The sequence below is a fragment of the Filobasidium floriforme genome, assembly GCF_021052385.1.
Source record: "Filobasidium floriforme strain CBS 6241 chromosome Unknown HD553scaffold_3, whole genome shotgun sequence".
Lineage (NCBI taxonomy): Eukaryota > Fungi > Basidiomycota > Tremellomycetes > Filobasidiales > Filobasidiaceae > Filobasidium > Filobasidium floriforme.
Genome location: NW_025763624.1, coordinates 372,043 through 387,427, shown reverse-complemented (window position 1 = coordinate 387,427; position 15,385 = coordinate 372,043). Strand labels below are relative to the sequence as shown.

The window sequence follows — 15,385 nt, the reverse complement described above, 5'->3', positions numbered from 1 at the left end:
GATCCAGTAAAAAAGACTGAGTATGTGCTGAAAGGTCTCCAGGACATCGAGGCAGATCCGGGCTACCTCGACGTGGTCTAGATATGAAGTGGTTCGTTTTCCGTGTGCCTCCTCGTATCGTTCTTGGACCTCGTATGTATGGTTGTCGACTTCGCAAATGTCGGTATTCTTGGCTACATCGCTATCGAGCCGCCTTGACTTAGAATAGCCATGCAGACTCACCGGACAATGGCGCAACGGGAGTCTCGCCGGATTGATCGTTATGCGAGCTGACAGCCGCGTCGATATGGCATCCAATCGTTTCTTTGCGATATATACAGGCCAGCAAACACTTTCGCTATTATATGGTTTCCGAAATACAACCGAGATATCATTTCCACGCGACACCTCGACTAGACGGCGATCTGCTGAGGCACTTCACTCTCCGCCCGAGCGGAATTCTCGAACAGCTTCGGCTTGCCCCGAATCTGGATATCGCCGTAAGCCGTGTCTTGCTGCAGCTTGACCATATCCCTCGTCCCCAAGTTGAGTAGCTCAAAGAACATTGTCGATGCCGCCCGTTTCGAAGACTGCCGGGTGAATATCATCGTTAAGAAACCGGGTCGGATCCAAGCACAAACACGCTTCTACTTACCGCCTTGGCAGCCGCGTTAAAGCTCAGACTTGCATCCTCGTCCTCGCCATTCTGCAACTCGCCCTTGAGGTACTCCACGGCCATGACCGTATTCCTGCTCCACCCCTGTCCAGTCGACGTCGATCTAAAGTCCTCGCTGACCTGACTCTGCGAGCCCCCAGCTTGAGGAACCCCATTCACTCGAAGACGTGTGTCGAAAAAGGCGATGGGGCACTCGTCCGACAGACCCGAAGCTTCGACCCTGGCCTCGATGATGCTTCGTGCCACTGATCCCGCTCGAGAGAATCGCTCTGCCATGGAGGGGGCGAGCGAGGCGTCTCGTTTCCTAGCAAGTTCGCCGGCGGCAACGTCGTCCAATCCTTCGACTGGCTCGAGTTCCAATCCGGTATCATCGCCAAATCCTCCAAACCCGCCAAGATCCTCGTCCAAAGTGATATCCGCTGCACCCTGTCCGAACCGCTCGCTCGCACGTCGTTCATCCCGTCGACCGACTTCGACATCGTCCTCTTCCTCCTCCCTCTCGGCAGGCGCGATGGGTCCACGTCGAATCCCGCTCCTCACAGGAAGCATGAACAGTTCGGCCAGCTCTTCCGCCATCCCGCTGACGGGTCCAGCCAGGTAGTAGTCCTGGTTGTTCTTCTTGACCGTAGGCGAGTAGAATGCTACGGGATCTTGACGGATCTGCAGCAAGGCGATCATGTCTTTTGACGCGGGCAAGTAGTTCTCCTGCGAAACAGCACTGGGTCAATTGAATGGTCCCGAACTTCTATAACGGAGACATCGCACACTAACCTCTCCCAAAATCGCCGTCACGTCCCGCCTCCCGACCCCGTCCTCCAACTCGATATCGTCATCCACCGCGGCGATCCTGACCCTCTTCTTCGGCTTGGCCCTCTCGGCCCTCTGTTCCTGCTGAGCCGCTATTTCCGCGATCCTTTCAGCCACCCCTGGCGACAGGTCCCTTCCGAGCGAACTCGGATCCTGTTCATCCAGCGGTGGAGGGGTCGACAACCTCGTCGACTCTCGGCGTGCTCGTTCGCGGTCCTCGTCGTTCAAGTTCATATCCACGTCCATGGCGTCGCCACCCATGTCAACATCCCCAAACCCGCCCCCGAGGTCCAGCCCGAGGTCCAACTCTTGTCCGCCGAGATCGATATCCATCCCGTTGTCCCCGGCGTCGGATCCTAGTCGCAAGACGTCCTCGTCGTCCCCCCTCACCGACTTGACCCCGCTCAACATGCTCATACTCCTCTGCCTCCTCCGACTAGCTACACTGCTAGCCCGTTCACTCCGAGCCTCTCGTCCGTATTCGATCGAGATCGTGTCGTCCCCCATGTCCAGACCCAAGTCGATCCCGCCCGACTCGAAGTCTTGAGAGTCGATCCCGTTTTCAGATTCACGAGCGATAGAGGATGATCGGATGGAGGAAGCGTAGTGCGCTCGAGGAAGGGTGATGTCTGCTTCGTTGGCAACGTGTAGACCGAGCGGGATGAAGTTTCGTGCGATATCCTCCCTGTCGAGCCAGAATTCATACGCAGTCAGCGTACGTATATATCATCGAAACTATTCAGATTCTATACTCACCAATCCAAAGCCGTGTTAAAGTTGGCCATGGCCAGATCGCCCCCATCCTGAATGGTAATCGCGTTCCTCGATGCCTGTACGTGGTCCAACGGCAGATCCACATCCCCAGGTCTGAACGCCATAGAAATCTTGTCCCTCACGTCCTTGGCGTCATCCATCAGGTACTGGGCCTTTCGAGAGTAGATACGGACGACTCCGAGCATGAGTTGACCGGACATTCGGAGTGCGATGGGTTCGCCATCTTGTTCCAGAATGGCCTCTGTGACGGGAAACGTCATCGTCATTGTCGTGCATCAGTCGATCAGTGAACCTTGACAACACGATAAAGGGCACGCCCGGCCAGCACTCACCGACAGTCTCTCCGACATCGACCTGCAACGTCTGAGCCTTGCTGAGTTTCCTTTCTTGATGAGCCGAGATCCAGACCTTGGCGAGCGGTCCTTTTTTGGACAAGATGAGCTCGGTGAGGAGCATCGCGCCGTTCGTGCTGTTGTGATTGAGGAGTACAAAAACAGATGAGGGGGTATCAAGGGTATAAGGACAAAAAGATGAGATTGTACAGGGAATATCAGGGCAAGGGAATGAATGACACCTAATAGGATATGACGATGACGATGATATCAACGAGGGTGATTCATTCCGATCGAGGGTCGACTAGGGGGACAAAGTGAAAGTGCAAGATGGCGCGTCACTCTCACGCGTCGCGACGCGTTTGGGGGGTACAAAAGAGGTAATCAGGCATCATCAAACCTGAATTATGAAGCGTTGTCGCCGTTCACCTATTGTCCTTTAGAGTCTGCAAATACAAGACAACATCTCTGATGGGTTCGGCGTCCAGCCAAGCAGCTTGATGCCTTGGTTCCGATTCAATGACTATCCTTCGATATCGAGATTCCCCATACAAAAACTGTGTGTGGTACGCTCGTACCGACCTCAACTCGCGGGGGTCGTCCCATAAACAGCCCTGACGACCGCCACGATCTCCTCTTCCACCTCGACAGGATGCTGGAAGAACAACAACTTGATCCCTTCTGGTAGTTCTCTCTGCGCCCTGTACCTCCTGTCCGTCCATTCCGCCGCCCGTTTGACCAGCTTGAGCTGTGTCGCGGATAATTCTTGCATCTCGGCCTCGGTCTGCTTGACAATCATGTTGTCGTTAAATCCCGGTGTACCAGGCGGGGTAAGGTCATCGCCGGCTCCGATATCCGCGATGGCCTCTTCCAGGTCTTCCGGGTGTCGTCGCAGCGGGTCGTGATTGATCTTCCGGGGAGTCGAGCTTCCACTTCCTTCGCCTGACGACCTCGTAGACGGGTTCAGCCCGGAGCGCAGAGGAGCGTCGCTATCGTCGTCGCTGCTGTCCGATCGGTGCATCTTCAGACGACTCAAATCGAGATCAGATGCCTTCCTAGCCAATCGTCTCGCCGCGTCGCGAGTCCTGCCCGCGACCCCGCTCTTGGCAGCCTGGTCGACCCCGGAACTGGAACTTTCGGCAGCCAGAGCGTCACTCAACGCAGCCAGATCGATCTCGCTACTCGAAACCGTAGATGACTGGCGCACGGGCGTCTTGACTTCAGATCGAAGCGACGAAGAGCTCGACGTGTTTGTGGCGAAACGGCTCAGCCCGGCGGTGAACGGCGTAGTAACGTCTCGGATGGCGATCGCCAGCACCTGGTCCTTTCTCTGCTTGGCGATGGCGACGTAGAGTTCCAGACTGCCACACAGCCTCGGCATAAGCTGTGATTCATGCCAGGGTGGTTCGCTAAAACTCACTCTTGTTCTCCGCTATCCCCGATCAGCACGAACTTGGCTCGCGGGAACGAATCCATCACATCAATGATACCGGGCCGCTTCCTATCACCCGGCGGTTCAAACAGTCCGTTCATTAAGTTCCTCCCTCCATAGTATTTAAGCTGTCAGAACCATAATATCAGCCATCTTTCGTTGCCTCCTTCCTTCTCCACTCTCGTTTACGTAGCGCTTACCTTGAGCGAAAATCCAGTGGGGAACGCATGATGCTGGAAAAACTTCTGCAAAACCGGCAAGAGCTCGTAAGGCGAATTCGAGACGTAGTGGAACCCAGCGACTCCTTGTGTTGCCAGATGTCGGTACAGTTCCGACATGCCCTCGGCTTCCGTCTCTTCGACCGGGCGACAAAAGGCGTTCCTGGGGGACCCAGAATCACAATCAGCTTGTCACGCCAGGAAACAACCACCAACGACCCGGACTCGCTTACCTGAACACCTCCCTTGTGCCACTTAGGATATTGCTAACCTTGACCGTATCGTCGAGATCCGAAATGACCCGCACGCCACCTACACTGGCGATCGGCGTCCACGTCGACGCTACTACCCTAGTTGCACCGAGGTTCATCAACCCACCTCCCGGACCACCGCTCCCTTGGTGCAGCGGGACGGCGTTGGGCGAGAAAAAGGCGTTCGCACCAGGGTCCCACATGTCCGCGTCGAGTTCGACGGGTTTGGGGCCTTCAGATAAGGTTCCCGTGGTGAACGATGGCGAGGAGGGAGGCTGCAGTGCCGTGGCTGATGGCGGGAGTCGGTTCGCGCCTCCTTCAGACAACAACTCGGCCTTCAGATACAGCCCCCACGTCGACGTCCGTGCCTGTAGTTCTCCCGTCGAGTACTCAAACTTGGGAGGATCGTGGAACGCCATCGACAAGCTCGGTCCGTGGGAGATGATCCTCTCCCACGGAATAACGATCTTCTGCGCAAACAACCCCTGCGCGTCCGTCGTAAACACGTTCCTCATCAGCGGCTCTTCCTCTGGATCAGGCGGTTCGACGGCGACCTCGTGGCCCTGCTGCATACCATGCCGAGGATGTTTGTCCATGGGGACTTGTACAGCATAGATCGAGAGTTGGACTCGACGTTGCAGGGCCGAAGACCAGAACGGCTGTAACCTCGCATCCAAGTTTTCGTGAAACGCCCTCAGTTGTTCGTGCGTCATGTTTAAGAAACTCGCCTCCATCGACGAAAATGACGATACGGACGCCGTCGACATCGACGTGGCCGATCGCTTCATCTGCGGGTTCCGGACCATTCCATTGCTACGAGCGCCTTCGACCTCAGTCCTAGGTTTGCCGATCCCGATCCCGGTCGTCGCCGACTCCGAGAGATCCATCTGGCTCGGCTCTTCGCTCAAGCTGGGCTTCTTATCGCCTGGGGTAGGCATCGCCGAGATGTTCAGCTCTCCACCTAGATCCTCTGCGATCCTGGCGGGCAGATTGGGAAGTGCCGCGAAGCCTTCATGAAACGATCATGGAAGAGACTGGTCAGCGGGATCTCCGACATTATCCTCTCGTTCCTGGAGAGGCTCACTCTTGGCAATCTTCATAAACACCCGTTGACTTCGACTGGCATTCTCTGGACTTCGTAACGAGTTGGCGAACCCCGACGTCGAGATCTCGAGGTCGAACGGTTTGACGTCATCATCTGGACGTGCATGAGCCCGACCATGGAGCGTTTTCGTTAGCATGATAGACAGACAACTTGCACCCGATTGCATAACTTTAACGACGACCCACCTGCATTCCCGCTCGTCTTGGTCTTGTCATAATCCGCTCTGGGCCGGAGCACGACCCACCCGGGCAACAAGTTCAACGACTCTTCCGCCTTGCCCTCCTGAGCCCTGCGGTCTCTCCAATCCCTAGCCCACTCTCCCCACGACTTCTCCTTGTCGTTGCCCTCGGCATTTCCCCTGACCGACCGATCGGGTATGAGACCGGCTTGTGAAGCTACATAAGATCCAGCTTGAGCTAGGGCGGAGCGGTAGGGTTTAGAGTTGGACGCTAGGTAGGATACGGAGGATTTGGCTTTCGAGCTGAAGAAGGAGGAAAAGGAGGAGGTTGAAGGGGTGGTAGGTGTTACTGGAGGTCGAGCAGGCAGAGGCGGAGGTCCGGTTCTTGCCAGAGGAGACGATTGTTGCGTGTTCAAAGGCGATGGGGTCGGTCTCGATGCAGATGACGATTCCGGCTGCGACCTCTCGTTCGACTTGACCTCTTCCCGTGGCACACCGGGTCGATCTCCTTGCGGCTGTCCCCTCTGATTAGACATGTTCCTAGCGTTCAACATCTGTGGAGGTGTTCTTGGTCTGACGAGGTGTGAGCCGATCGAGGCTCGAGCTCCGGGCATCTACAGTGAGGGTTCCTCAGCGAGAAGGCCAACGAAGATATGAGGTGTGGTTGCGTTCGACTGCGGCGGAACGTCAGCTGTTCACTCGAGCATAGCTTCTGGCCTTGCTATTTTGTATCTCTTGGCGGCGACGGGCCGAGCATGTGAGTATTTGAACTGCGAATGGACTGAACTAGAATGACAATGTTGTAGATCGAGTATAGGTATGCTTCCCCGACGTCATTGAGCAGCCTCCACGGCGGATGCGAATCGAACGAAATGATCGCTCACAGCCGAAAGCAAAGGTAGTAGCATTTACAGAGATCACAAGTAATACAATCAACAACCAACTGTCATCCCATCTCTCTTCTCTCTCCTGTCGAGAGGCATAGCGATAGAAGCACAGGGTCTTTCCATTGACATTCGCTCACGATGAACCCATACCTCATCTCGACAAATCCACCGCCGCAGCGGCCACCGCGACCACCAGAACCGTCTAAAAAACCTCACGAACAGCATCCTATCCCGGACATCCCAGGTCGACTGATCCCGACAGAGACGAGAAATCAAGTCCAGTCCCTGTTGGTGGGGCTCGTTCCGGGATTTACTGGTCGGTCAGTCGTTGTCTTGGGACAGTCGCTTGGGCGCGAGCAGAGGTGCTAAATTTGCGGAATGATGGCCTTTACACTCTCGATCATGTCTAGGTTTCCCGGTGCTCAACCTGTCAGCATGACCTACTCAAGTTTGACAAGGCTGGAAGAGAACAAGCAAGTCGAACTTTTCCGGGCCACCTTTCCACAACACTGTTCGAATGCCCTGCTGATCTCTGCCATTTCGCTTTCAATCTCGTCTCTCGTCATCATTACAGCTTCTGGGTATGCGAAAAGACGGACGGCGTCAGGGTGCTCTTGTTGATCGTGTGGAACGGACGATTAGGCCGACAAGAAACCTTTCTAGTGAGCCGCCCTCTCGTTGAATGCATTCAAGGTCGTCTGCCTTTTGGTGCCTAACGTTGATCACGACTGTCTTACTGCTCACCTGCAGGTGGACAGGAAGAACGACTACCGGCAGATCGAGCACCTTTATTTCCCTCATCATGAGGCGCCGATGTTGAGACCCGGATTTGCGGGAAATCCAGGTGACGAACGGAATTGGTGCAGCACGACGTTGGTGGACGGGGAGCTGGTACTAGATAAAGACAAGGTGACGGGACAGGTGAGTGGAGTTGCGAATTCTCGATCAATTTTCTATCTTTTCGATAATCTTCATTGTAAGAGGAAGTAAACGCTGACAAATTCATGTTTCGCTTGGAACGATCGTGATGGCGATAGTACAAGCTCAGATATTACGTCTTTGATATGCTAGTATACAACAAGGAAACCATGATGCTGAACAACTTGGAGAAACGATACGGGGTTCGTCGCCTTTTCCTGATCACCAGTGCCTTCACTAGTGGTATCTTACGACGAGACATTGTCACTGATGTCTTTTCCTGTTGCTTCACGTCGTGTTCAGAAAATGCAAGGCTGGTTGATCAAGCCGCAGAGACAGTATTACAAGCTCGATGACGCATGGAGACGGATGGCGCCTTTCGAGTGAGTACTCTCAGACAAGGACTCGCCTTGCGCAACAGCTGATCCGGTTCTTCCACTTTCGCCAGAGTTTTGGCTAAACCGATGGAATTGGCCTATGGTCTGGATAAGGTCTTGCTGCAGGAAATCCCGAAACTGGAACACGGGCACGATGGTTTAGTCTTCACTCGAGTGGATACGCCATACGTAGTAGGGGAGGACAGCAACATGTGAGCGCGTTGTCGAAACGATTGCCTCGCCTAAGCGAACGCGAGGACTGATCATGCTCGTCTCTTTCACTCCTAACAGCCTCAAATGGAAACCCCCTAACGAAAACTCGGTCGACTTCAAACTGACACTCCGATTCCCAGCTTCGGCCGAGAATCCAAACCTGCCAGATTTGTCGGAAAAGCCAATATTCCTTTTACACGTCTTTCGTGGAGGACGGGGCCAAGAAGCGTACACGTTTTGCGACCGGATGGTCGTGAGCGACGACGAATGGGAGGCGTGAGTGCGATGCGCTCTTTCGGTCGGCGGGTAGTTAGGTCGAGCTGACTCGAGCGCAAATTCGACAGAATAAAAGCCTCTGGTGAACAGTACGATGAGCGCATCGTCGAGTGTGCCTGGAACGAGGATCTTCAGTCCTGGACATTCATGAGGTTTAGGGACGACAAGCACGATGGCAATTTTATCGATATTGTCGACAAGATCATCGACAGTATTCGAGACGGAGTCGTGGAGGCTCAGGTGAGTCGAGTGATGATGGACTGCGCTTGAAGTTGCATTGACCGATGTTTTCCTCCAGTTATTGGACCGGGTACCAGCAATCCGCGAAGGACACAGAGAGAGGAAAGCAAAAGCAGCTCAGACGGCCAGACCGCCGCCGGATCAGAACCGGCCTACGAAACCGACGATCCCGACTGCGCCACGACCGACGGCCTCACTCGGCATGCCTAAACCTACCGGGTACCCGATGCCGACAGGTCGATATGGAAGTGGTATTCTCGGCGGTGGTCTACGACGTTGACGACGATGATGATGAAGGATAGATGTCGTATTTTCTCATGTTGTATATCGTCGTAGCGGCATGCGATGAGCATGTGTTCATGCGATAGCGTTCTCTGGTGGCCCGTGGCTGACGATGGGTCACATGAGTCGGGTTATACAAGTGCAAAAGATCCCCTTCCGGACGGTTAGTGATGATGGTCGTTAAGCAAAATATTGAATCGTTGATTGCTGATCGCTAACCACCATGATACCTGCCAAGCTGTTGCTAATTACCACAAAGCATTTCCAGATGGGCAAAAGGGATTTCTTCAGTCTGGCAGAAACTCAAGCATATAATTCATAATCGTTCTAGAAACCCAAAGAAACAGCATTTTGATGTCAACTAGGGGGTTCAGGGGAAAGGAAGGTGTGCCTGACTGATCATTAGGCTTCGTTCAGGTTATCTTTGCACCCCTATCTTGCTCGCGCTCATACGGCACCTCAGTGACAATTCACCACCTCCTCTGCCTCTCTGTCACTGCTTCTTTGCCGTTCTGTCGCCTGATGTCGTTCTTTACCTCCTCAATCAAGTACGCAGCGCGATTCGGCAGCATGATATGGCATTGTCGTTTTCTCCTCCACCCATTTTTTGCTGCGCTGAGTTACAAGAAAAGGCACATCGAAACTCTCTTTTTTTGGTTTTTTCGCTAAGGTTTTCTGTCCAAACCACCACGTCGAAATCACAAAGTACAACAGCTCGTTCCGTGTTCCAGATATCCAAAGGTGGTAAAAGAAGACGACTCTCGACGGTCCAAGATCCTATCGCTAGGCTCAGCAGACACCTTGCATCCGAAAAGACGCGACGTCAGGTCAACGACCTGGACGTGCTTACTCCTTTCGGTAACGGCGATGCAAGGCGTCCTCGAGCGGGATGAATGAGGCGGTGAGGGCGTTTTCGGATATGTAGAGGTCCGAGTGAGAAAATGAGCAGCATCCGCGTGTATGTGGTGGATAGCTGCTTGTTGTAGGCGAAAAAGAGGTCAAAGATGCGAAAGGTGCAAGGCGGTCCGAAAAAAGGTTCCCGAAAAGCCGAGCGAGGTCTTTGCCCTTTTTCGCGTGTGTTGCGCGAGGTGCGAGAAAAGATGTCCAGTGTCCATGTCCGTCTGATAGACGGCTGTCCTTCTGTCCAGATCCTCGCTTCTCCTGTCAAAGCCTCGCTTCCGTCTATTCGTCGCTTCCCGTCGTGCGACCAGTGATCAAAGTGTAAAAAGTCCTTGTGCGTCCAGAGCTCATTTTTTTATGTGTTTTTGGGTGTGTTTTGGAGTTGGTAGCCACGGTTCAAGGTTACGGTTCCCGTTGTTCCCTGATCTTTGCCGTATGCATCCAATCGTCTTGTCTTCGTATCCCATCGTTTTTCGCCGTTGCAAGCCAAACCAGAGTACGCATTCTAATCTAATCCAGAAAGAGATAGATAGGTGCAGCCGAGGCTGCGTAGTACTCCAGTGAGGTTGAGGGCGAGGTTGAGAAGGATGGTAGGCGAGAGATGATAATGCTGGTGCAGATAGGGGATTCGAACGGCTTCCATAACCTAGTCGACCGCGGTTTCCAACTCGAGCTTTGTCATTCACAGGGTGAATTTAAACCAAGAGCCAGTGGTCGTCCAGATAGAGTCGAAGAAGAGAGGTAGTCGAGAAAAGGAGAAGCGGTTGAGATTGGTAGATGGACCGAACGTTGATATCCAGTCGATACCGTCGGCCGGGTGATGTGTAGTAGTATGGGGGGAATGCACGATATCGTCCACTGCGATTCGCGTCTTGTTGAGTCTAGTCGGTTTGAGCAGGTCCGTCCTTGGCTTTCGGCGGAGGGACTGGAGCGATACCTTGTCCCGTCCTGGCCTTGGCAGCCATCTCTCGGGCGTGAATTCGCTCTTGAGCACGAGCCAAAGAAGGAGCGATCCCTTGGACCTTGGCGTCCATAAGTGGGCCGTCGGAGTGAATCTAGGGAGATAGAGAAATTAGCGATGTTCGAGTCGATCTGGCAGAACCCGACTCACTCCTTGCCTGTGCCTCTCGAGATCATGCAAGCGCGAGAAGGATCTCGGACAACTTGCATGAGGGCATGGGTAAGGCTTGGTCCTGACCGGGTCGTGAGTGGCAGCGTGGGACTGAAGCGCAGAAGGCAGGTTAGTACAACCGTTGTTGCCAGATGTATGATCTAGACAGAGCGCGGGCTCACCTTCAAGTTGAAGAGCCTAGCAAAACCACGTCCACAGACCTCGCACTTGTGCTTCTTGCTAGGATCGTCTGGGGTCTCGCCTGGAACGTAACCTCGTCCACCTCCGAGCGGATTCCTGATCTTGGGTTTCCCGTCTTCGTACAGGATGTTCCTCGAGATGACGGCCCTGTCAGAGAGGACGATTTCCGAGCCATTGGTGGACCCTTCGGCGCCTGAACCTCGGGATGAAGAGGATGCCGTGGCCGAGATCGACTTGGTACGACGCTTGCCGGTCTCGACGCGATCGGCCTTGCGGTCGTAGGGCGTCTTGCGGCGCGACTTGGCCTTGGCAGCGGCAGTGCTGGGCTTGCGCAACTGCGAAGGCCGTCGAGACGAAGACGCTCCTCCCAGCGCAGCCTCGACTTCGGCATCGAGCTCGTCGACCAAGCTCCCAACGCTCCGCTCGTCGTCATCGTCGTCCAGATCATCTTCGGCGATTTGGTCGAGCTCGTCCGTGCTAGACTCGTTGTTCAGCTTAGGCGAGGGGCGTTCCTTCTTGACGGTAGACTCGTCACCCGAACCGGTCATAGCGCCTCCGCTCATCAACAAGTGGTTGATATTGTCCGCGTTCTGAGTGGCCATGTTGCGATGATAATCGCTCAACGGGCTTTGGTTCAGCCGGCTCTCGGGCGAGTTCAAGCCGATGGAGGATCGACCTTGCTCTTGACGTTGTTGACTCGGTTGTTGCTGCAGGGGTTGTTGCAGCTGCATATGCGCGTGCGTAGGCGAAGCCTGAACGACTGCTCCGATGCTCGCATAGGCGGGCAAAACTCGGCCATTGAATGTCGGCTGGAAGGAATCATAAGGTCCCGAGTCGTAGTGGAACGAACCGGACCCGGCAGTCCGACCCGAGACGCCTTGCGGCTGCATCTGGTTCGGGTTCATGCCCGACATCCCGGCGTAGATGTTCATCCCCCCGGGGCCCGTACCGTTCGAGGACATCGTGGTCGGCACTTGGCTGCTGTTGCCATTGACGACGGCATTCGAGTACTGTCCATCTCCGGCATACATCCCGAACCTCGACGAAGCGTCCATCATGACCATCCTACCCTGCTGATGCGAAGGTGGGAAGCCTTGACCGTGACCTTGACCCTGGTCAAATTGTGCGCTGACCATCATCTGGTGGCTTGGATTCATGGCGTTGACATTCGAGCGGTAAGTAGGCTCGTACCCATTTCCGCCGTATTGGACTTGCATCCCAGTTCCCATGTCGCCCATCGGCCTGGCCGCATAAGCAGGCATCTGCTGTAACTGCTGTTGCTGCTTATTTTGCGGCTGATACATCTGATCTTGCCCCATCATCTGTCGTTTCTGTACCAACATCCCGTTCGGCTGCTGCTGCTGCTGTTGTTGTTGGTGTTGACTGTGGTGAAGACCGGCCCGATCTTGATCCTCGTACATGGAAGCGTACGAAGTGATGTCCGTCCAATCCTTCTTTACACCGGTTGTCGACCTGAAGACGTTGACGTTGTTTTCCACCAAAGTCGACCCTTGGTTGAAGCTACCGTAGGGAGAAAATTCGAAAGCGGGCTCGAGGTCCAAGTTCAGATTTACCCCGAAAGCCGCGGCGTCCCAATCGGAGTCGACGACCTTGTTGATGCTGTTGTTGGTCGCGTCGAGACCGGCGTGACCAGCAGAGACGGAAGCGGGAGGAGAGGGCGTATGGATGACAGTCCCGCTCGAGCTCGAGATGGACGACCTGGACGTCGAGTTCGATTGAAGTAATTCGACGATAGACGCGTCGACCAGCTGATTATCAACGAATCCAGCGGCGGTAGGAGGGGTGGTAGTACCGTTCGTGGTGTGGACGGGCGAACTAGAGTCTTCCTCGTACGCGATCAGATCGGCAATCGTATCCTCGACAACCTCGTCCGATTTCGAACCCGACAAGTCGATCTGAGAGCCGGGGCTGTGATAGATGTACGCCGTGCTGGGATCGACGCCCGGTACTTGTGGATGTTGTCGCTGTTGTTCGGCCTGGGCGAGAGAAGCTATCCAAGCCGAAGTCTTTCCTAATCCTTGTTGTTGTTGCTGTTGATCGTGATATTGATAAGCGAGATCAACCTCGCGTTGCAACCCGATGGATTGGCTCAAGAACAGCTGTTGCTGTTGATTGTCCTTCTGCTTTTCCTCCTGCTCAGCGAGCTGGCGGTAGTAAAGGAACTGCCTGAGATGATGTTGTTTCTGCCGCTCGAGGAGTTCGAGTTTGCGGCGTTGATTCTGGTTTTCGCGTTCGTGTTCGTCGATCACGGACGACGGCGGGCTGATCGAGTTCGGGTTGATGTTAAGATTGGCCGTCCCAGAGAACCCGTTGTGACCTTGGTCAAAGATGGCGGGCGAAGGGGTGGTGGTTGGGGGAGACGAACCGAGGACGAGAGGTCGTGCAGGGTTCACGACGTCCATCAAAGGGAGGCCAAAATGGCTAGGTCGAGGAATGGGGCACGGGTTGTGATCAGGATTCGGCGAGAAAGATGGTCGTGATCGAACCAAATATAGAGATGAACGAAGGGTCGAGATGGACCTGGTTATCTATCACTCGTACTGGTACGATGCAGAGGGGTATGGCGGGATGGAGTACGTCGACGTCGATGGTCCCCTTTGCCAAGGTCTCGGTCGATGGCGGATTGACGGGAACTTTTGGTTTGCGTTTGCGACCGAGGGCGTACCGTCAGCTGATCGTGGTGTCGTTCGTTGGCCCGTGATTGTACAGATACACAGAGGGTGGCTAGGTCGTTTGTTACAAGGTCGATTGAAGAATTGCTAGAGTTGCAAGGTTGACAACACCTTGATAGCTTGATCATATCCTGGTTTGTGCTGTGTTGATGTGGATGATGATGAGCTGAGGTCGCGCGGGAAATGAAAAAGGGAATATCCACTCTCCTATCCCCCTCGTTCCCACGCCTGGCTGTGCGGCTCGGCATCTTCTTGCTGCCGGCATGTGCGCCTTGGCTCCGCGTCATAGAAATACATCCCCCTCCCATTCGTGCTGTGTCGCGTGTCAGGGACCAAGCCTAAAAATCTTCCTCGTGTGACTCGGCAATCAAAAAAGGCTGGTGCCGGGCGACTTGCCGAACTCCTTCTCGTTTCACCTTGGAACATGAAATCTCTCCGACGGAGCTTTCGCTGTCGAGGTCGATTGAGCGCAAGGTAGAGCGAGGAAATTTTCTCGAGCCTGTTCGAATCACAAACCCGGCATGTGAGAGTATCTCTCGTCCATCTTAATACCCCGAAACTTATCGACCGAGCGAACATCGTTCGATGGTTGATCTCGAATCTTCGACCAGTTCCGCCAAGTGCATCTCCCTTGTACCCCTATTCTTCCCGATGTGCCTTTACAATCGGGTGCTCGGCGGTCAAATTCTCCTTCTTGACGATCCGTACGTCATGTACCACCCAATCCCATCGCCTCGAGCGTAGTCGATGGGGAGTAGGCAGCTCTGGATACTGGTGGTCGTTATCGTAACAACCAGAGAGGTCGAGACGTCGCAGGGTATTAAGTGATCTTGATCGACAATGCTTACTGGTAGGAAGAACACGAGCGATCTCCTTACCGTCATGTTGCTGTTTGCGCTCGTGGAAGAACGTACGTCAGGATCAAGCTGTAATACGGTTCATGAGTTTCATGTCTCCATGCCTCAGATCACAGGGTAAGGATTGGCGCTTGACCGACATGTTGGTCGAGTATGGACCAGTGGTATGCACACTGAGGGGTTCCGTAGACAAGCTATAATCGATTTCGACCCCATCAAGAAGCGTAATGCAATACTGTACAGACCATTGCTGCATCTCTTCGATAACGTTCTCAACGCCATGCTGCGAGATTTGCTGCGGAATATGATCCGTTCGAGAACGCCACAGTTCTCCATTCTGGAGGACAAAGGAGGAGCGTTTCAACTGCGAGTCGTCCTGCGCAGCTTCTCGGCCTGAAGAGGTGAGTGGCGGTGTGAGTGCGACAAACGGTATTTGGGGGAAAGGCGGCGATAGTAATGGCAATTCTATATCGAATTGTATCGGCATTCGTTGACGTGCTGGCAGGGAGAAGCTACATTCTGATGGCCACCTGCAGGTGAAGCAGGTCGTATCCTTTGTTTTATCTGGCGACATTGGCCAACGAAGCCGAAAGCCCGACGAGAAGCTGAGGATGAAAGATGAGGGGGGAGGGTGTTTTTTCATGTGACCGAACGTAGAAACTCGAATGACTTGACAAC

At 54.3% G+C, this 15,385-nt stretch overlaps 4 protein-coding genes across 4 annotated transcripts; 1 reads left to right on the top strand and 3 right to left on the bottom strand.

Annotated features, from left to right (window-relative positions):
• Positions 1-186: 186 nt before the first annotated feature.
• HD553DRAFT_305161 (Rec8 like protein-domain-containing protein) lies at positions 187-2,792 on the bottom strand. Its single transcript, XM_046179117.1, has 5 exons — positions 2,569-2,792; positions 2,219-2,477; positions 1,427-2,147; positions 635-1,360; positions 187-569 (listed from the first exon to the last, which is right to left on the bottom strand). The coding sequence occupies exons 1-5, from the start codon at positions 2,690-2,692 to the stop codon at positions 393-395; spliced, it is 2,007 nt and encodes a 668-aa protein (XP_046039143.1). The 5' UTR covers positions 2,693-2,792; the 3' UTR covers positions 187-392.
• A 143-nt stretch (positions 2,793-2,935) lies between these two features.
• On the bottom strand, positions 2,936-6,544 carry HD553DRAFT_305158 (uncharacterized protein). Its single transcript, XM_046179116.1, has 6 exons — positions 5,760-6,544; positions 5,554-5,667; positions 4,452-5,478; positions 4,201-4,381; positions 3,989-4,128; positions 2,936-3,929 (listed from the first exon to the last, which is right to left on the bottom strand). Exons 1-6 carry the CDS (start codon positions 6,364-6,366, stop codon positions 3,152-3,154), a joined length of 2,847 nt encoding a protein of 948 aa, XP_046039142.1. The 5' UTR covers positions 6,367-6,544; the 3' UTR covers positions 2,936-3,151.
• Positions 6,545-6,602: 58 nt separating this feature from the next.
• HD553DRAFT_292275 (mRNA capping enzyme, catalytic domain-containing protein) lies at positions 6,603-9,098 on the top strand. The gene is made up of 10 exons (XM_046178403.1): positions 6,603-6,959; positions 7,050-7,112; positions 7,214-7,301; positions 7,390-7,560; positions 7,677-7,760; positions 7,861-7,940; positions 8,006-8,146; positions 8,226-8,423; positions 8,492-8,663; positions 8,722-9,098. Exons 1-10 carry the CDS (start codon positions 6,778-6,780, stop codon positions 8,941-8,943), a joined length of 1,401 nt encoding a protein of 466 aa, XP_046039141.1. The 5' UTR covers positions 6,603-6,777; the 3' UTR covers positions 8,944-9,098.
• A 1,819-nt stretch (positions 9,099-10,917) lies between these two features.
• Positions 10,918-11,174, bottom strand: HD553DRAFT_268047 (uncharacterized protein; the record flags this gene model as incomplete). Its single annotated transcript, XM_046177557.1, has 2 exons — positions 10,918-11,067; positions 11,139-11,174. Coding segments are annotated over 2 exons (186 nt in total), but the record flags the coding sequence as incomplete, so codon positions are not given.
• Between the last annotated feature and the right edge of the window lie 4,211 nt (positions 11,175-15,385).